General features: G+C 39.9%; 2 protein-coding genes across 2 annotated transcripts; both read left to right on the forward strand.

Annotated features, from left to right (window-relative positions):
* The first annotated feature begins 1,439 nt into the window (after window positions 1-1,439).
* On the forward strand, window positions 1,440-6,803 carry LOC129376423 (gastrula zinc finger protein XlCGF26.1-like). Its single transcript, XM_055056062.1, has 2 exons — window positions 1,440-1,894; window positions 5,531-6,803. Exons 1-2 carry the CDS (start codon window positions 1,570-1,572, stop codon window positions 6,694-6,696), a joined length of 1,491 nt encoding a protein of 496 aa, XP_054912037.1. The 5' UTR covers window positions 1,440-1,569; the 3' UTR covers window positions 6,697-6,803.
* Window positions 6,804-11,009: 4,206 nt separating this feature from the next.
* Window positions 11,010-14,202, forward strand: LOC129376427 (zinc finger protein OZF-like; the record flags this gene model as incomplete). The annotated part of the gene is made up of 2 exons (XM_055056065.1): window positions 11,010-11,439; window positions 12,776-14,202. Coding segments are annotated over 2 exons (1,344 nt in total), but the record flags the coding sequence as incomplete, so codon positions are not given.
* Window positions 14,203-22,002: the final 7,800 nt, after the last annotated feature.

Below are 22,002 nucleotides of genomic sequence, written 5' to 3' on the forward strand. Positions count from 1 at the left end.
GAGCGCACGAGGGAGCATTAGCTGTTCTTTTGTTAGACGGTTTGAAAACAGGTTTGGTGTTTTCGGTAAATATTTCCGTGTTTTCAGTGAAAATGTCTTCAGTTCAGCCTCAGAGAGTTTATCAAGCAGCAGGAAACTCCTGCTGAAGAAACATTCACAGAGTGGAAAGAAATCAACGTTAAGATGGAGGAAGAGATGGACGATCAGCGCAGACTGATGGATTTTACCCGGATACCCAAGATCATCTTGCAGCGGATAGGTACGAAACAGCTTCACGGTTTACTGATTAGTCAGGTTAAAGAGAGTTTTTACAGATAAATAATCGTTGTTTTCGGAAACATATTTAAAGAATCCGCTCAAATTAAGTAAAAATAGAAAATCCCTGGAGAAATGTAACCGGGGTCTGCTAAAGTGTGGTTTCAGTTTGGACCCAGCGCTCTGATGCTAACAATTAGCATCAATGCTAAGCTAAGCTAAATTGTAGTCAATAGCCTGTGGAAAGTCACAAGCATGTTGACTAATATGGACTTCCTCCATTCAGTTTGTTAAAATTAGTGTATAATCTAAAATGAGCCAAAATGCTAATGTTAGCCTAAATGCTGCTAGTAGCATGTGGGGCATCATTACAATGTTGTCTTACATTGACTTCCTGCATTCAGGGTCCTAAACATGGCTAATAAGTAATAAAAATAGCTAGAAGCTTATTGGAGGGAAAAGGCTGATGCTTGTGCAGCAAAGCAGAGCCCTAACCTGAGAGGAAAAGATCATGCAGGCTAATATTATTGCACTGTCTCTGAGTCGCCCTGCGACAGACTGGCGACCTGTCCAGGGTGACCCCAGCACCTCCTGACCCCACTAGGGTCAAGGTTGTTAGTAAATGGGTTAGATGGATGCCGCTGGTCTTTTTTGGATACTAATGTCAATTTAGAATTCCTAATAAATACAGCGATGGTGGCGATCCCAACTTATAGGGTTTAAATGTTCATTTTCTTTTTTGATGTGCATTAGAAAACAAGCTGCTCTACGCATTAAATGTTTTCATCTTAGAATTATGTATAAGAACAGGACTAAAGCAAACTGCTGTTTAAACTTTTTTTGTCGTGGAGCCACTTGGTTTAATTATCGCCATCTTGTTTTCTCGCCTGGAGATCCATAGTGTAGCAGTCCCTCAGACCAAAGAAAAACACGGAGAGCCTCGACGGATGCAGTATGTTCACTTTTACTTGGTTCAAACCAGTTTTGAGTCACCGTGAAAACTAAAGAAAAAACACATAAAACATGAATATATTACAAACACCAAATAAAGCTCCAAAAGGGCAACTCGCTCCGCCGTCCGAGGGCTGCAAAGTCCACAGCGGTAAAGGCTGTCGTGCTGTCCTATCATTCTTTCACTCACATTTAAAAGTTTTTGTTTTGTGTTTTTGTCCAGATCTGCCACAGTGCTGGGTGTGTCAAGAGGAGGAGGATCTAAATAAATTCAGCATCCAGGAGAGGAAGTCCACTTCAGATAAAGAAGAACCAGAACCTCTGCAGATAAAACAGGAGCAAGAGGAACCAGAACCTCTGCAGATGAAACTGGATCAAGAGGAACCAGAACCTCTGCAGATAAAACAGGAACAAGAGGAACCAGAACATCAAGAGTTGAAAGAGGAAGAGAAGCAACTCTGCATCAGTCAGGATGAAGAGCATCTGGTGCTGAAACTGGAGACTGACGACATTTTGGTGAATCCTCTAAATGTGCAAAGAATCTACAATGAAACAGAACCACAGAGGAACCAACTCATCTCTCATGGCTCTGCTGAGGATGAGAACCAGGATCAGGAAGGAAGCAATTCTGAAGATCCAGGAAAACAGAAAGACGAAAAACAAAAACACAACAAAAGATGCCAGAAAGGTAAAACTGATTGTTCAAACCAAAAAAGGCTCTTGAAAATTCACAGAGTCCAAAAGTTATATTCTTGTAAAGTTTATGATAAAACCTTCTCTCTAAATGGTTGCTTGATCACACAAGAAGTCTTTCACATTTTCAACATGTGGAAAAAGTTTCAGTGAAAAGAATAGTTGATTTATCACATGAAGATTCTCACAGGTGAAAAGGATTTCTCTGGTGAAAACCTGCTTGTATTAAATCAGCAACATAACATCATGACATAGAAGAGAGATAGTCATAAAATTAGTCAACAGCTGTATGACATCCTGACTTGGCGGTTAACCAGTCAGACCATCATCAAGGAACAGGAGGCAGGTTTCATAGTGGACTGCAGTCAATTACACTGTGAAACCATGACAATGCATTTATATCAATCCATCATCAATAAATCTATTTATTGACTTTCTCTTGTATCTTGTCACAGATGCTGAACTGACAGCACCTCTTAATGCGCATTTGTACTCAATGCATGTCAGCTATTCTGACAGAATAACGGCTCAAATTTATGTTAAAGGTCAGTGTTAGCCCCGCCCACAGCCCCGCCCTCCACTTTGATTGGGAATTATTTTATGGTGACACTGCAGGAACTGGAACCAGGCGATGATAATAATGAACAGAGCAATCAAAAGCATATTTAATAATTGTCTTGACTGGCTAATAAGTTTCTATTTTAATAATGTAATGACATATTTAATAATTGTGTATTAAATAAACCCTTTAAATAATTATATCATTTTCACCTTTGATATTTAGATAGATAGATATAATTTATTGTCATTGAACAGGATTCAACAAAATTTCTATTGCAACTCCTGTGCAAAAAGTCAAATATATACCATAAATAAAATAAACAAACACACAATAATAATAACAATATATACATCTAAAATTAACTAAAGGCACTCAACCATGCCAAAGAAGAAGCAGCAGGTCCAATTATGGTAAAGTGTAGATGATGTGACAGTGGGGGTGGGGGTTATGATATGTGTGGGAGGAGGCGGCAGGGAGTAATGGCTCTGACGGCTGTGGGAAAGAAACTTTTTCTCAGTCTGTTTGTTGTAGTCCGTATATTCCTGTACCGCTTGCCTGATGGCAGCGGCACAAACAGTCTGTGGCCCGGGTGGCTGGAATCCATGGCTATGGATCCAGCTCTCTTCTTGAGCCGGCCTATGTAAATAGAGTCCAGGTCCGGGAGGGGGCATCCCACAATGCCTTGTGCTGTTCTCACCACCCGTGTCAGTTGTTTCCTCTCCAGTGCTGTGCAGCCACCATACCACACAGTCACGTTGAGGCAGAGGACGCTCTCGATCGTCGCCCTGTAAAAGTTCAGGAGCAGCCGTGAGGAAAGTCCAGCCCGTCTCAGTTTCCTGAGGAAGAAGAGCCTTTGTTGTGCTTTCTTCACCAGGTGGGAGGTGTTGGTATTCCAGGAGAGGTCAGACGTGATGTGGAGGCCCAGGAACTTGATGTTGTCCACACGCTCTACCTCTTCTCCATCTATGAGAAGGGGAGTGTGACCCGTCCTCCTGGACCTTCTGTAGTCCACAATGACCTCCTTGGTCTTCCCTGTGTTCAGTACCAAGTTATTGGCTGAACACCACTGCGTGAGCTGCAGAATCTCCTCTCTGTAGTGGGTCTCGTTGTTGTCTGAAATGAGACCCACTACTGTTGTGTCGTCCGCGAACTTGACGACTGTGTTGGTGGGGTGGATGGCAACGCAGTCGTGTGTAAACAGGGTGAAGAGAGCTGGGCTGAGAACACAGCCCTGTGGCGTGCCTGTGTTGAGGACCAGTGGGGACGATGTTGAGCCACCTATTCTCACCACCTGAGGCCTGTTGGTGAGGAAGTCTCTGATCCAGTGGCACAGTGAAGCAGGCAGCCCCACCTGGAGTAGCTTCAGCACCAGCTTGTCTGGGATGACGGTGTTAAATGCTGAGCTGAAGTCTACAAATAGCATCCTGATGTAAGCGTTGGGATGCTGCAGATTGGTCAGGGCTGTGTGCAGAGTGATGGAGACAGCATCCTCTGTTGACCGGTTCGCTCTGTAGGCGAACTGAAGGCTGTCCAGGTCTGCAGGGATGAAGTGTCTGATGTACCTCAGAAGAATCCTCTCAAAGCACTTCATGATCACCGGGGTCAGAGCGATGGGCCGGTAATCGTTCAGGCTGGTGATGGTCGTCTTCTTCGGTACAGGGATGATGGTGGAAGACTTGAGACACTCAGGAACCATGGTGAACTGTAGGGACAGATTGAAAATGTCCAGAAACACTCCTGCCAGCTGGTCGGCGCACGTTTTCAGCGTCTGGCCTGACACCTTGTCCGGTCCTGTAGCTTTGCGGGTGTTGATCCTCCTCAGGGTGGACGTCACCTGGTGCTGCTGCAGGACGAGAGGCTGGTACTGCTCTTCCAGTCGGGGTAGATGTACAGCTTCTCTGCTGCCCACTGTGTCAAAGCGGGCAAAGAAGCTGTTTAAGATGTCAGGCAGGGTGGGGTCGCGGCTGGTCAGCTGAGTGCTGTGTTTGTAGTCCGTCATGGTCCTGATGCCTCTCCACATGCTACTGGGGTCGTTGTTGGTGAAGTGTTCCTCAATCCGCTGTTTGTACTGGAGCTTGGCCTGCTTAATTTCTTTTTTCAGTTCCGACCGGGCCCTGCTATAAGCCAACCTGTCTCCAGATCTGTAGGCAGCATCCCGGGCTTTCAGCAGGGCCCGTACTGTGCTGTCCAGCCATGGTTTCTGGTTTGGAAACACTTTTATGGTCTTAACAGGGAGGACAGCGTCGGTGCAGAACTGAACATAGGACAGAACGGACGATGAGTATTCCTCCAAGTCTGCTCCGTCCCTGAACACACTCCAGTCTGTGTGCTCAAAGCAGTCCTGAAGTGCAGAGGAGGCCTCCTCAGTCCAGACCTGAACTGTTCTGGTGGTCGGCTTAGTTCTGCAGGCCAGAGGCTTGTAGACAGGAATCAGCTCCACTGAGATATGGTCAGACATGCCCAGATGTGGACCTGCTACAGCCTTGTAGGCTCCGGGGTATTGCAGTTAATCTTCCAAATTGTCCAATATTCATGTCAAATATTTTCAATAGGACCATTTTGCCATTATTTTCTGCATGTGTGCGATTAACAACAATCACCCACTGTTATCAGTTCTGCTGTGAATCACAGGAAAGTAAAGGCTGAGATTTAGTTGTTCTTTTGAAAGTTTGTGTTGAGTGTGTGAGTGGAGCAATGTCTGACAATATCAGTGGGTGAGATTAAAAACCCATTAAGTGTTTCGCGTCAGGCATTTTGTCATTCTTTAACGTGATATATATTCTGTAGCTACTTGGAGGAAGAAAACTTTTTCTAACATTAGTCAGGAAGCCTTTGGATTAAGCTATCGCCATCTTGTTTGCTCACCTGGAGATCCATAATATTATATTTTGACTTGCATCTAGTTCTATTCTGGTCAGAAGAACCTCATTGATTGAAATATTGTTCATTTTTGTAAGACTGTAAGTTTAGAAGAACCCAAGAAAATCCTGTTTTGATACAGTGAGGTTAAAGTGAAGAATTTCTTGTTTGATTGACATTTAAAAGCTTTTGTTTTTTCTTTTTGTCCAGATCTCTCACAATGCAGTGAAGAGGAGGAGGTTCTCAATGAAACAGAAGCACAGAGGAAGCAACTCATCCCTCATGGCTCTGCAGAAACTGAGAACCAGGATCAGGAAGGAAGCAATTCTGAAGACCCAGGAAAAAAGAGAAAGGAAGAACAGAAACAAAAAAAGCACAAGACAGCTCACAGAGTGCAAAAATCATATACTTGTAAAGTTTGTGATAAAACTTTTTCTCTAAACGGTAACTTGAACAGACACATGATAACTCACACAGGAGTAAAACCTTTCACTTGTTCAACCTGTGGGAAAAGTTACAGACAAAAGGATGGTTTAATGTATCACATGAGAATTCACACAGGTGAGAAGCCTTTCTCTTGTGGAACCTGTGGAAAAAGTTTCTTCATAAAAAGTGATTTAAATGTTCATATGAGAATTCACACAGGTGAGAAGCCTTTCTCTTGTGGAACCTGTGGAAAAAGTTTCTTCATAAAAAGTTCTTTAAATGTTCATATGAGAATTCACACAGGTGAGAAGCCTTTCACCTGTGGGACTTGTGGAAAGAGTTACCGTTACAAACGGACTTTGTCTAATCACATGACAATTCACACAGGAGAGAAGCCTTTCTCATGTGGAACTTGTGGAAAAAGCTTCTGTCAAAAAAATCATTTAAACGTTCACATGAGAATTCACACAGATGAGAAGCCTTTCTCATGTGGAACCTGTGGAAAAAGTTTCTGTCAAAAAAATCAATTAAATGTTCACATGAGAATTCACACAGGTGAGAAGCCTTTCTCTTGTGGAACCTGTGGAAAAAGTTTCTTCATAAAAAGTGATTTAAATGTTCATATGAGAATTCACACTGGTGAGAAGCCTTTCTCTTGTGGAACCTGTGGAAAAAGCTTCTGTCAAAAAATTCATTTAAACGTTCACATGAGAATTCACACAGATGAGAAGCCTTTTTCATGTGGAACCTGTGGAAAACGTTTCTTCATAAAAAGTGATTTAAATGTTCATATGAGAATTCACAAAGGTGAGAAGCCTTTCTCATGTGGAACTTGTGGAAAAAGTTTCTCCATAAACAGGGATTTAAATGTTCATATGAGAATACACACAGGTGAGAAGCCTTTCTCATGTGGAACTTGTGGAAAAAGTTTCTTCAAAAAGATTCTTTAAATGTTCATATGAGAATTCACAAAGGTGAGAAGCCTTTCTCATGTGGAACCTGTGGAAAAAGTTTCTTCATAAAATGTCAATTAAATGTTCATATGAGAATTCACACAGGTGAGGAGCCTTTCACCTGTGGGACTTGTGGAAAGAGTTTCAGTTACAAAGCGACTTTAAGTAATCACATGAGAATTCACACAGGTGAGGAGCCTTTCACCTGTGGGACTTGTGGAAAGAGTTTCAGTTACAAAGCGACTTTAAGTAATCACATGAGAATTCACACAGGTGAGAAGCCTTTCTCATGTGGAACCTGTGGAAAATGTTTTCTGAAAAATATAAATTAAATTGTCATATGAGAATACACACAGGTGAGAAACCTTTCACCTGTGGGACTTGTGGAAAGAGTTACAGTTACAAAGGGACTTTATGTAATCACATGAGAATTCACACTGGTGAGAAGCCTTTCTCATGTGGAACTTGTGGAAAAAGTTTCTTCAAAAAAGATTCTTTAAATGTTCATATGAGAATTCACAAAGGTGAGAAGCCTTTCTCATGTGGAACCTGTGGAAAAAGTTTCTTCATAAAATGTCAATTAAATGTTCATATGAGAATTCACACAGGTGAGGAGCCTTTCACCTGTGGGACTTGTGGAAAGAGTTTCAGTTACAAAGCGACTTTAAGTAATCACATGAGAATTCACACAGGTGAGAAGCCTTTCTCATGTGGAACCTGTGGAAAAAGTTTCTCTGAAAAATATAAATTAAATTGTCATATGAGAATTCACTCAGGTGAGAAGCCTTTACTTTGTGGGACTTGTGGAAAAAGTTTCAGCCATAAAGAAACTTTAAATGTTCACATGAGAATTCACATAGGTGAGAAGCCTTTCTCATGTGGGACCTGTGGAAAAAGCTTTTGTCAAAAAATAATTTAAATGTTCACATGACAATTCACACAGGTGAGAAGCCTTTCTCATGTGGGACCTGTGGAAAAAGTTTCACCAATAAAGGAAGTTTAAATGTTCACATGAGAATTCACACAGGTGAAAAAACATTTTCATGTGGGACCTGTGGAAAACGTTTCACCACTAAATGCAGTTTCAATGTTCACATGAGAATTCACACAGGTGAGAAGCCTTTCTCATGTGGGACCTGTGGAAAAAGTTTCAGAATGAAAAAACAATTACTTAAACACATAAAGATTCATATGAGTGCTAAACAGTGACATGCGGTGAGGTTCATAGCTGGTGAGGCAATGCCTCATGACGTATAAATTTAGACACCATGCATGTTATTGTTTACGAAGAGAAATTTTGCGCATTCATGCAACGCTGGAGGGCAAAAAGACCATTCTTTTACATGTCATTCCTGGCTGTGTTAACTCATTGAAACTTAGAAATGTAGGTATTATGGGTTGTTGTTATGTTGCTGTTTTAAGATGTTGTTCAATGTTCCCCTTTTTAACGTTAAGCCCCTACCCCTTCAACTGTCTCTGTACGGCCCTGTTCATATGTAAGGCAACGCGTATTGTTTTTACATCCTAGCTTGGTAATCCCCAGAGTGCTAATGTTGTTAGCATCTAACTTAGTGCTGAGTCCTGGACAGATAATGTGTTTATTCAGTGGGACCTTCATGCTAACAATTATAATCTATCCAGCCGTTCAGTCTTTTCCTGACCCCCATCTGAATTTCTTGCAGCATCCAGGTCACATGTCTGAAGCATGTGACCTGGATGCTGCAGGTCACATGCAGCATCCAGGTCAACTCTGTGATGTTTGAAAGAAAAAAACTCAAATATTATTGAGATCTGTTCAGATTTGATTTAGAGCTAACAGCAGAGAGATTTTCCTTTTACCAAATATTTGTTTCACAGAAGTCATTGTTAAAATGTGTTTGTATGTACATGCTCTACATTATCAAAATATTTTCTCACCCATTGTAATGATCAGACTCAGGTGATCCAATCCCTTTCATGGTACAGGTGCATAAAGTGAAGCACCCAGGCAGACCAGAACCAGATTAGTTGTAAAAGATGTTTAGGTTCTGCAACAGGAAACCAGGATTATTACAGTACGTTGGTATTTTTATACAGCTGCAAAGTGACTTGATTCTTAGCAGGGATCAGATTCAGTGAAACACTTTTTGCTCCTTTGGGAGGCATCACAATGTTTTCCTCTGTTATTTTAAATTTCTAACATATTTTCTTTGTATGTTTTTAAATGAATGATTAATAACATCTCTTTGTTCAGGTACATGTATGATGATACAAGCAAAATAATGACTTTGTGGTTTTAATTAAAGTTATGTGTCTTCTTCTATCTCGTCTCTAAAGTGAGTTTTATGTTTTCACTTCTTTATGTAGGTACATAACATTATATGTATCTTTTTTCACAAGACTCAGTTATTAATATTTTCAAGTCAAAAAAATGTAACCATATTCCTCTCAAATATATGTAGTCATTCAGTGTTAAACTTTAAAACTGAATCATAACCTACAATCTGATATAACATTAGATTGTTTTATAAACTTAAAAGATCATACTCATAATATTTCATTCGATGTTCCAATATGAATCTGATTTAAGAATAAATATCTTTTGTTAACTGTCTCCAGCTCACATTTCTTAATTTTCTTTCCATTAGTCCGAATGATGTAATGTTCTAAAAATAAATGCTCTTCTTCAATGATCTGGAGAAAATGCTCATAATTAACAGAAATGAAAGGCTTGGAAACCTCCATGTGTTTGTGGAATTACTTTAATACTGTGTTTCACTCACTGAAATATTATCCTTTTATTAATATAAATATTCAATATAATTAGAGGAAACTCAAAGAGGAACAAAAAATTGTTTACAGTTTCTTCAGTGCAATAAAAGTGAAACACAGGAACCATCTCAGAGCGCACGAGGGAGCATTAGCTGTTCCTTTGTTAGAGGACGGTTTGAAAACAGGTTTGGTGTTTTCAGTGAAAATGTCTTCAGTTCAGACTCAGAGAGTTTATCAAGCAGCAGGAAACTCCTGCTGAAGAAACATTCACAGAGTGGAAAGAAATCAACGTTAAGATGGAGGAAGAGATGGACGATCAGCGCAGACTGATGGATTTTACCCGGATACCCAAGATCATCTTGCACCGGATAGGTACGAAACAGCTTCACGGTTTACTGATTAGTGAGGTTAAAGAGAGTTTTTACAGATAAATAATCGTTGTGTTCGGAAACCTATTTTAAGAATCCGCTTAAATTAAATAGAAACAGAAAATCCCTGGATAAATGTAACCGGGCCTGCTAAAGTGTGGCCCATCAGCGCTCTGATGCTAACAATTAGCATCAATGCTAAGCTAAGCTAAATTGTAGTCAATAGCTTGTGGAAAGTCACAAGCATGTTGACTAACATGGACTTCCTCCATTCAGTTTGTTAAAATTAGTGTATAATCTAAAATGAGCCAAAATGCTAATGTTAGCCTAAATGCTGCTAGTAGCATGTGGGGCAACATTACAATGTTGTCTTACATTGACTTCCTGCATTCAGGGTCCTAAACATGGCTAATAAGTAATAAAAATAGCTAGAAGCTTATTGGAGGGAAAAGGCTGATGCTTGTGCAGCAAAGCAGAGCCCTAACCTGAGAGGAAAAGATCATGCAGGCTAATATTATTGCACTGTCTCTGAGTCGCCCTGCGACAGACTGGCGACCTGTCCAGGGTGACCCCAGCACCTCCTGACCCCACTAGGGTCAAGGTTGTTAGTAAATGGTTAGATGTCACTGGTCTTTTTTGGATACTAATGTCAATTTAGAATTCCTAATATATACAGCGATGGTGGCGATCCTAACTTACAGGGTTTAAATGTTCATTTTCTTTTGTGATGCGCATTAGAAAACAAGCTGCTCTATGCATTAAATGTTTTCATCTTCGAATTATGTATAAGAACAGCACTAAATCAAGCTGCTGTTTAAACTTTTTTTGTCGTGGAGCCACTTGGTTTAATTAACGCCATCTTGCTTTCTCGCCTGGAGATCCATAGTATGTTTTGACTGATTTATTGATCCTTTCAAGTTAATTGATTAATTTGTAATTTTAGTCTTTGAATTTTTTGAGAAGGCTTTAAGTGATTAAAATGAAGACTTCCTTATTTTGTGTTTTTGTGCAGATCTGCCACAGTGCTGGGTGTGTAAAGAGGAGGAGGATCTAAATAAATTCAGCATCCAGGAGAGGAAGTCCACTTCAGATAAAGAAGAACCAGAACCTCTGCAGATAAAACAGGAGCAAGAGGAACCAGAACCTCTGCAGATGAAACTGGAACAAGAGGAACCAGAACCTCTGCAGATAAAACAGGAGCAAGAGGAACCAGAACCTCTGCAGATAAAACAGGAACAAGAGGAACCAGAACCTCTGCAGATAAAACAGGAACAAGAGGAACCAGAACCTCTGCAGATAAAACAGGAGCAAGAGGAACCAGAACCTCTGCAGATAAAACAGGAACAAGAGGAACCGGAACATCAAGAGTTGAAAGAGGAAGAGAAGCAACTCTGCATCAGTCAGGATGAAGAGCATCTGGTGTTGAAACTGGAGACTGATGACATTTTGGTGAATCCTCTAAATGTGCAAATAATCTACAATGAAACAGAACCACAGAGGAACCAACTCATCTCTCATGGCTCTGCTGAGGATGAGAACCAGGATCAGGAAGGAAGCAATTCTGAAGATCCAGGAGAACAGAAAGACGAAAAACAAAAACACAACAAAAGATGCCAGAAAGGTAAAACTGATTGTTCAAACCAAAAAAGGCTCTTGAAAATTCACAGAGTCCAAAAGTTATATTCTTGTAAAGTTTATGATTAAACCTTCTCTCTAAACGGTTGCTTGATCACACAAGAAGTCTTTCACATTTTTAACGTGGAAAAAGTTTCAGTGAAAAGAATAGTTGATTTATCACATGAAGATTCTCACAGGTGAAAAGGATTTCTCTGGTGAAAACCTGCTTGTATTAAATCAGCAACATAACATCATGACATAGAAGAGAGATAGTCATAAAATTAGTCAACAGCTGTATGACATCCTGACTTGGCGGTTAACCAGTCAGACCATCATCAAGGAACAGGAGGCAGGTTTCATAGTGGACTGCAGTCAATTACACTGTGAAACCATGACAATGCATTTATATCAATCCATCATCAATAAATCTATTTATTGACTTTCTCTTGTATCTTGTCACAGATGCTGAACTGACAGCACCTCTTAATGCGCATTTGTACTCAATGCATGTCAGATATTCTGACAGAATAACGGCTCAAATTTATGTTAAAGGTCAGTGTTAGCCCCGCCCACAGCCCCGCCCTCCACTTTGATTGGGGAATTATTTTATGGTGACACTGCAGGAACTGGAACCAGGCGATGATAATAATGAACAGAGCAATCAAAAGCATATTTAATAATTGTCTTGACTGGCTGCTAAGTTTCTATTTTAATAATGTAATGACATATTTAATAATTGTGTATTAAATAAACTCTTTATGTAATTATATCATTTTCACCTTTTATATTTAATCTTCCAAATTGTCCAATATTCATGTCAAATATTTTCCATTGGTTCATTTTGCCATTATTTTCTGCATGTGTGCGATTAACAACAATCACCCACTGTTATCAGTTCTGCTGTGAATCACAGGAAAGTAAAGGCTGAGATTTAGTTGTTCTTTTGAAAGTTTGTGTTGAGTGTGTGAGTGGAGCAATGTCTGACAATATCAGTGGGTGAGATGACAATACCATTAAGTGTTTCACGTCAGGCATTTTGTCATTCTTTAACGTGATATATATTCTGTAGCTACTTGGAGGAAGAAAACCTTTTCTAACATTAGTCAGGAAGCCTCTGGATTAAGTTACCGCCATCTTGTTTGCTCACCTGGAGATCCATAATATTATATTTTGACTCGCATCTAGTTCTATTCTGGTCAGAAGAACCTCATTGATTGAAATATTGTTCATTTTTGTAAGACTGTAATGATAGATTAACCGAAGAAAATCATGTTTTGATACTTTGAGGTTAAAGTGAAGAATTTATTGTTTGATTAATATTGTTTGTTCTTTTTGTCCAGATCTCTCACAATGCAGTGAAGAGGAGGAGGTTCTCAATGAAACAGAACCACAGAGGAACCAACTCATCCCTCATGGCTCTGCAGAAACTGAGAACCAGGATCAGGAAGGAAGCAATTCTGAAGACCCAGGAAAAAAGAGAAAGGAAGAACAGAAACAAAAGGAGAGATATGAGAAAACCAAACAGCAGAAAGACAGAACTGACACTGAAAAACAAAAAAAGCAAAAGAAAGCTCAGCAAGGGCAAAAATTATATTCCTGTAAAATTTGTGATAAAACCTTTTCTCTAAACGGTAACTTGAAGAGACACATGAGAACTCACACAGGAGTAAAACCTTTCACTTGTTCAACCTGTGGGAAAAGTTACAGACAAAAACATGGTTTAATCCGTCACATGAAGATTCACACAGGAGAAAATCTGGCCATATGTGTAACCTGTGGAAAAGGTTTCCATGACACCAACTATTTAAAGAGACACATGAGAATTCACACAAGTGAGAAGCCTTTCTCCTGTATGACATGTGGAAAGAGTTTCAGTGAAAGAGGGACTTTAATTCAGCACATGAGAATTCACACAGGTGAGAAACGTTTCTCGTGTGGGACTTGTGAAAAACATTTCACCAACAGAAGCAATTTAAATACTCATGTAAAAATTCACACTGGTGAGAAACCTTTCTCTTGTTTGATCTGTGGAAAGAGTTACAGTGTAAGAAAGCTTTTAACTTGTCACGTGAGAATTCACACAGGCGAGAAGCCTTTTTCATGTTGGACCTGTGGAAAAAGTTTTCCTCGAAAATACACTTTAACTGTTCACATGAGAATTCACAAAGGTGAGAAGCCTTTCTCTTGTGGTACCTGGAAAAAGTTTTACTCGAAAAGACACTTTAATTGCTCATATCAAAATTCACACAGGTGAGAAGCCTTTCTCTTGTGGGACCTGTGGAAAAAGTTACAATCATAGACAAAGTTTAACTCATCATATGAGCATTCACACAGGTGTGACTCCTTTCTCTTGTGGAATCTGTGGAAAGAGTTACAGTATAAGAAAGTATTTAACTACTCACATGAGAATTCACACAGGTGAGAAGCCTTTCTCTTGTGGGACCTGTGGAAAGAGTTACATTCAAAGACAGAGTTTAATTTGTCACATCAGAATTCACACAGGTGAGAAGCCTTTCTCTTGTGGGACTTGTGGAAAGAGTTTCAGACGTAGAAGTAGTTTAACTTATCACATGAAGATTCACACAGAGTAGAACACTTTGGCTCGAAACAGAGCCTATCCTTTTGCATCTGATCCAATGGAAAATCTAGTGGGATTTAAAAAGTCAGCAAGGGCAAAAATTTAAAAAACTAAAAAACATTAATGTCAGCAGGGCCTTGCCGTTTACTTTTGTTTCATTGTATCTGTGTCTTTCACTTCCAAACCAAGACACATGTAAGCTAAGGTCTACTTTTGTGGACCAGCTTTTTTCTGTAATTGTTTTGTTTTTTTTTTACGTCTGTCATATTTGTACTGAAGATCCACATCAGTATCCCTTAGATGCTGAAGTTAAAGAGGGGAACACATTCCGACAGTATTCATTTCTGTGCATTTTAGTTTTCATGGAGTTCTGTACAATGTAGAATAACTGAGTTCAGCTTTTACATTTTTGGCATTTCCGTCTGTGACTTCATGTGAAATTCTTTACATATTAAACCATTGAAATGTTATTTTTTTCCTGTAAATAGAACTGTCATGTTTATTTAAAAATGATAATATAATTGAGATCTGGTCAGATTTTTATTTAGGTCAAACCACAGAGAGGTTTTTATTTTCCCAAATGTTTTTCACACAAGTCATTGTTATAATTTGCTATGAGTAAGTGTTTGTACAAATAAAGGTTTGCACATGTTCAACAGATCTTAAACTTTGTACCAGTATTTTTCTTTTTGCAGAATCCGGGTTTGACCCAGAAAATTTGCTCTGCCCAGTCGTCTGGGTCACTGAGGTGGTCGAGTTGGGGGAGGGGTCAAGTAAAGCATGGCAGGCCACCAGCCTTAAAACATACTGGGGGAAACCCTGCTTATTTTTTTTTTAAATATTTCTTTTTCTACCTTTTTTTGTTTTATTGTGAAAAGGAGGCTGACAGGAAAGAGAAAGACGTGCAGTAAATGTCGCGGGTCCGGGTGTCGAACCTGTGACGGCCTCAGGCCTCCAAACGTGGGCCCCTCTTAACCCCGCAGAATATTCTTATCAATAAATGTTGATTTGCTAAAAATATTGATGGATTTTTCAGTGATTGCCATAGTCACTAACTGTAACCATATTATTAAAAGTGATTTTTAAGTAAAGCATCTAAAGATCTTTGTAACAACTACATTAAATTAGTTCTTTTATATGAATTTTTTTTTACAAGTGATATTTGTAGTGGCTTACATGAAAAATCCATTTAAACATTTTTAGATTTAAACTTTTGGACTTGTGTTCAAACTTTGTTGACCTTATACTTTGTTTTATTTTCATGATTTTGGTTAGTGGATACATGTTAGCTGTTACTTTTTGCACTGGTAGAGTCAGAAATGATTTGTACTTTGAGAAAATGTTTTCTGAATCTACTTTATGTACCGTTGCTGCACAGGTATCTCAGAATGCTGTATGATATACACTGGACTAAAAGCATAACGATACTGTACTATATGATGTGGCGCACAAGTCAAATGGTAACGACCATTAATCTGACATCTCACCTACATTTCTGTTACATTTGTTGTTTTTTGTTGGTTTGATGTTTGCTTGAATGTGGGATTTCACATTTATGTGTAAATGAAGAATTACTTTTATTTGCAAGTCTTCATTTAAATGTATTAATAGTTTAAATTATCTTTTCCTCTGACCGATCACTTTAATAGCACTCTGTTTTCCACAATAAATTAAGTTATGACAGTGTATAATTGTGTTTTCTTTCACATGAAAGGTCATACCGGAGAGGAGCCTCTGTCATGCACTGCTTGCGGAAAACGATTCCTTACCAAGTCTTGTTTAAACATTCATATGAGAATTCACACAGGTGAGAAGCCTTTCTCATGCACAACCTGTGAAAAAAGGTTTGCCTATAAACATACTTTAGCCATTCACTTGAGAATTCACACAGAGAAGAAGCCTTACTTATGTGTAATCTGTGGGAAAGGTTTTGCTCAAAAAGGTGGTTTAGCCATACATGTCAAAGGTCACATGGGTGAGAGGCCTTTCAGCTGTAATACTTGTGGGAAATGTTTTATCCTGTAACTACTAACATGACTATCCTAACTACTCACATGACAACACACACGGCTGAGAAACACTTCTCATGTGTGACCTGTGGAAAGAGTTACAGTAAAAAAAGGAATTTAACTTATCACATAAGAATTCACACAGGTGAGAGACCCTTCTCTTGTGCCACTTGTGGAAAAAGTTTCAGAGGCAAATCTAATTTACGTTATCACATGAGGACTCACACACGTTAGAAGCCTTTGTCACGTGTGACCTGTGGAAGGTTTCAGTCAGAAAGGCAGTTTAATTTATCACAACATAAAGGCTGATGACACTCCAGTGTCATGCAGGATTCTTTATTTTCTTTGCGTAATATAAACTTCAAGCTGCAAGGTGTTCAGTAACAACAGGATTGAGACGATCCAGGCTTCCCAGCCAGAAAGGAACTTGTCCAGACGTTTCGTCTACAGCAACTGATCTGATGTGGTTCTGGAAAATGACAAGAGCCGGGGTCCAGGCTTCCATCTGGGAGACTTCAGCAGGTAATCACAAAAAAACTAGTGATCACTAAAAGGAAAGCAAGACACTCTAGGAGGCTGGGGGTTACCACAAGGTTAACACTTTACTGTTGGAGTGATAATGATCCCCCAACCGAGATCCCCAACGCCATCTGGTGGAGAACTAATGGAGGTGTAGTACAGTAGATCTCAAGTTGTGGATTGTATACAAATACATTTGTACTTGTATACAAGATATATACAAGTACCTGCTGCTCGAGTCTTTAACTTCTATGAATTTCTAATCTCTCTGTTTTAGTAAAACAAAAATGTTGTTTTACTAAACAACAATTGGAAAGTTTTTGATCTCTTGAAGAAGATGTTCTATAATCTCTGTGACTGGATTATTATAACACCAAATAATGAGTTTAATGAATGGTATGTCTAATTCGTAAACCTGAAGATTATATTCAAAAGGCTTCCTAAAATAATGGTGTATCTTTTAGAAAACTGTTCTAACATCATTTCCTCAGGAGTCTCAGGTGGAAAACACTAACAGTGAACCAGATCTGTCAGCATACATCATGGACTTAACCTGCCTGCTAATTTCATTTAGTTCAACTGTAACTTAGCTATTTAGGAAGGTCAGCAATTATTCCGACACACTGCAAATCATTTTCTTCCTGAGCTGAATCAGTTGATTGTGTCAGATCAAATACGTTCAGTTTAAAATGCTCTTATTTTGAAATTACACCAAGAGTTTGATGTTGCTAGGTAACGTCAAACTGCTTTGATTAGCTGTGAGATAACAGGCAGTCAGTGTTCCAACTCTTCCATTTTTGTGGAATCTGTTTATCAGAGAAGCACAAACAGAAATCTGGTAGAAATCCTCTGAAAAATGAATCGCTTTGTGACCGATAGTCTTCGAGACATGGGCATTTATATTCCCAAACAAGCTGATTGTTCATACTGTGGAGATGGTTGGTTCTGCTTCTTCCACTGGGCAGAACAGGACCTCACAGTGAGACGCAGCAGACCGATGGATCGCTTCCTTCGCGAAACTCTTCGAGATATGGGAATATATGTTCCCCGTAATCCAGCTGACTGTTTCTACTGTGGTAGAGGTAAGCTCTGCTTTTTTCACTGGCAGCAACAGCACCGCAGGTTGGACCAACCAGAGGACCACAGGTTGGACCAACCAGAGGACCACAGGTTGGACCAACCAGAGGACCACAGGTTGGACCAACCAGAGGACCGCAGGTTGGACCAACCAGAGGACCGCAGGTTGGACCAACCAGAGGACCACAGGTTGGACCAACCAGAGGACCGCAGGTTGGACCAATCAGAGGACCACAGGTTGGACCAACCAGAGGACCGCAGGTTGGACCAACCAGAGGACCGCAGGTTGGACCAACCAGAGGACAACAGGTTGGACCAACCAGAGAAAGATTAGTCAGTCTTGACACGAGGGACAGACTGGCAGCAACCCAAGAAAATGCTGTCAATGACTGGTTCAGTTTTGTTTCTAGACTGAAAATGTTGCTAATCCTTGAGATTAGCAACATTTTCTTTCAGGTTTCTTGTGGTTTTGCTGTTTCTGACTCATAAAACTGATTTAAATAAAAACAAAAATAAGCCTTGTAATTACCAACAACTGTATGAAAACATTACATTTTTCATACATATTTTACGTACATATATATACACATATATATTTTACTAAACATGTATGTATAGTAAAATATGTATATATATACATATATACATATACATATACATATATGTATATGTATATGTATATATGTATATATATATACATAAATTCAATTGTACATTTATATTTTTATTGTACAGCTTTGGGTTGTTAATGCAAGCCTTAACCAACATTCCATTCAATATGAACTATTTATGGTGTTAGGTACTGCGGGTATATATACATATATACATATACATATATGTATATGTATATGTATATATATATATATATATACATATACATATATGTGTGTGTATATATATATATATATATATATATATATATATATATATATATATATATATATATATATATATATATATATATATATATGTGTGTGTGTGTGTGTGTGTGTGTGTGTGTGTGAATGTGTGTGTATGTATTTATATACATATATATGTATATGTATATGTATATGTGTGTGTGTGTATGTATTTATATACATATATATATATGTATATGTGTGTATATCTGTATGTGTGTATGTATATATTTATATGTCCTCGGTGCCAATTACAACGGCTGAGTGAAATACCATCAGAAAGTCTCATTGAGAATGTGAATGCAGCATTGAGAACGATCCCTACCAACACCATAACAGAAACCAATGAGCTGATCTACAACTCGGCATCAGTGATCCTTGAGATGCTTGGCTATAAGGGCAACCATGAGACCCAATACCCACCATGGAAAAGACGGTTAGAGGCTAAAATCAAGGTAACAAGGAGGGAAGTGAGCCAACTGTCAGAGCTCCACAAGGGTGCAATGAAAAGACCAGTACCCAGAAAGTACAGGCAGATGCCCATACCTGAAGCACTTGAAACTGCCAAACAGAGGCTCCAAGCCTTGGCCAGCCGCCTAAAGAGATACACAAGGGAGAATGAATCCAGAAGGATTAACCAGCTCTTCTCCACTCAACCACTCAACACACCAACCTGTGCATGGCCTGGATTGATTACAAGAAAGCCTATGACTCAATACCACATACTTGGATCATTGAATGCTTAGTATAACATCAACAGGACTCTCAGAGCCTTCATTGCAAACTCGATGAGGCTGTGGAAAACCACCCTTGAAGCCAACTGCAAACCACTTGCACAAGTGTCCATCAAATGTGGCATATACCAAGGAGATGCTCTGTCCCCGCTACTGTTCTGCATAGGCCTGAACCCCCTCAGCCAAATTATCAACAAGACTGGCTATGGATACCGACTGAAAATATCAGTCATCTTCTCTACATGGATGACATCAAGCTGTATGCCAAGAGTGAGCGAGACATCGACTCACTGATCCACACCACCAGGATCTACAGCACTGACATTGGGATGTCATTCGGACTAGAGAAGTGTGGTAGGCTGGTCACAAAGAGGGGGAAGGTGATCCGCACAGAAGGAGTCTCACTCCCACAAGGAACAATAGCAGACATAGAGGACAGCTACAAGTACCTAGGTATACCACAAGCAAATGGCAACCTCGATGAGGCCACAAGGAAAGGAGCCACAGCTAAATACCTCCAACGAATAAGGCAAGTCCTGAGAAGCCAGCTCAATGGCAAGAACAAAATCCGTGCGATAAACAGCTATGCCCTGCCAGTAATCAGATACCCTGCTGGAATAATTAGCTGGCCAAAGGAGGAGATAAAAGCCACAGATATTAAGACTAGAAAGCTACTAACCATGCATGGAGGGTTCCATCTCAAATCCAGCACCCTGAGACTGTACACGAGCCGCAAGGAAGGAGGCAGAGGACTAGTGAGTGTGAGAACCACTGTCCAGGACGAAAACAACTAAGATCCATAAATACATCAGGGACAAAGCCTCAACAGACAATGTGCTCAGTGAATGTCTCAGACAACAGGGAACGGAGGTTGAGGTGCCAGAGATACCATCATGGGAGGACAAGCCCCTACATGGGATGTACCACCAGCAAATAACCCAAGTGGCTGATATCAGTAAATCCTACCAATGGCTGGAAAAAGCTGGACTCAAGGACAGCACAGAGGCCCTCATCCTGGCCGCCCAGGAACAGGCCCTAAACACCAGAACAATAGAGGCCCAGATCTACCACACCAGACAAGACCCAAGGTGTAGGTTGTGCAAGGAGGCCCCTGAGACAGTCCAGCACATCACAGCAGGGTGCAAGATACTGGCAGGAAAGCGTACATGGAGCGACATAACCAAGTGGCAGGCATAGTGTACAGAAACATCTGTGCAGAATATGGACTGGAAACCCAGAGATCAAAGTGGGAAACACCCCCAAAGGTGGTGGAGAACGCCAGAGCTAAGATCCTGTGGGACTTCCAGATCCAGACAGACAGAATGGTAATGGCGAACCAACCAGACATTGTCGTAGTGGATAAACATCAGAGGAAAGCCGTTGTGGTAGATGTAGCAATACCAAGTGATTGCAACATCAGGAAAAAGGAGCACGAGAAACTGGAGAAATACCAGGGCCTCAGGGAAGAACTGGAGAGGGCCTGGAAGGTGAAGACCACAGTGGTGCCTGTGGTCATCGGGGCCCTCGGGGCAGTAACCCCCAAACTGGAGCAGTGGCTACAACAGATCCCAGGAACAACATCAGACATCTCAGTCCAGAAATGTGCAGCAGTCCTTGGCACAGCCAAGATACTGCAGGACCCTCAAGCTCCCAGGCCTCTGGTAGAGGACCCGAGCTCAGAGGATAAGAACCACCCGCGGTGGGTGATGTTAAGAATTAAACAGAGGAATAACTTGATTTAGCTCGTTAATTAATTCTTTGTCCCGAATTCATGTGTCTGTGTAAGTGTGCAGAGAGAAAAGAGCAATCATACGACGTCAGACTTCAGATATTCAGAGTTTTATCCAGAGAAATTCAATGCAATTCAGAATGTTACAACAAGCATCTCACCCTAGATTATCCAAAAGTCCAAGACATGACAAAACAGAGACAAAGAACTGAGTAAAAAGACAAAAGATTAACAGAAGATGCATCCTCCGGGAAACTCTCACTCAGCACAAAGAGATTTCAACTTCTGCTGTGAAACAAACCATTTTTTATAGACTGCGTATTCTCCTCATTTAAATATATGTATTAGGAGGTGTGTTCTTTTCCTTTGTGTGGGCTGTCTTAATGTTAATTTTATTACCTCCTGCTAAGGAGCCCCAAAAGCAGATATATGGCCCAGTCTTCTCGTACCAGCCGCTGTCCAGTTTGATATATGAGTTGCAGCTGCAGCGCTATCTCTGCCTCAAAATGTTTCCACAAGAAAGTAGTTTGTATTTTTAACCAAGCTTGCACAAAATGTAATGCTAAATAATGACTATAAGTTTGGATCTAATAAGTAACTAATTCAAAACATGCTTAAAGAAATATAGTTAATTCTAATATAGATAAAATTATTTATAAAAAGTTTTAAGATCCTAGTGAACTTTTGAACCATGCTCAGGAATTTGTTAATTGCCTGGCAGACAGGCTCCCTATGTAAAGAGATCCAAGGAGTCTAGGCCTGTTTTCTGTCTACTCCTCTGCGTTCAGAGAGTCACCAGCTGTCCCAGTTTGGATCTGTATCTAAGTTTATCTTAACCTAAAAGTTAACTTATGTACTATTGTGCTACTTTAAAATTCTTATTCCAACAGTGAGAAGGGAATTTTTTAATTTTTAAAAATATATAAGTAAATCTTCCTTATGCCAGGCCATATCTTATTGCTTTTGTTTCATCTTTTTGTCCATATTTTCTACAAAACTGTGTGTGTAAAGAGGAAGAGGTT

This window comes from Poeciliopsis prolifica, unplaced genomic scaffold, assembly GCF_027474105.1.
Source record: "Poeciliopsis prolifica strain line A6 unplaced genomic scaffold, Auburn_PproV2 SCAFFOLD044, whole genome shotgun sequence".
Taxonomy (NCBI): domain Eukaryota; kingdom Metazoa; phylum Chordata; class Actinopteri; order Cyprinodontiformes; family Poeciliidae; genus Poeciliopsis; species Poeciliopsis prolifica.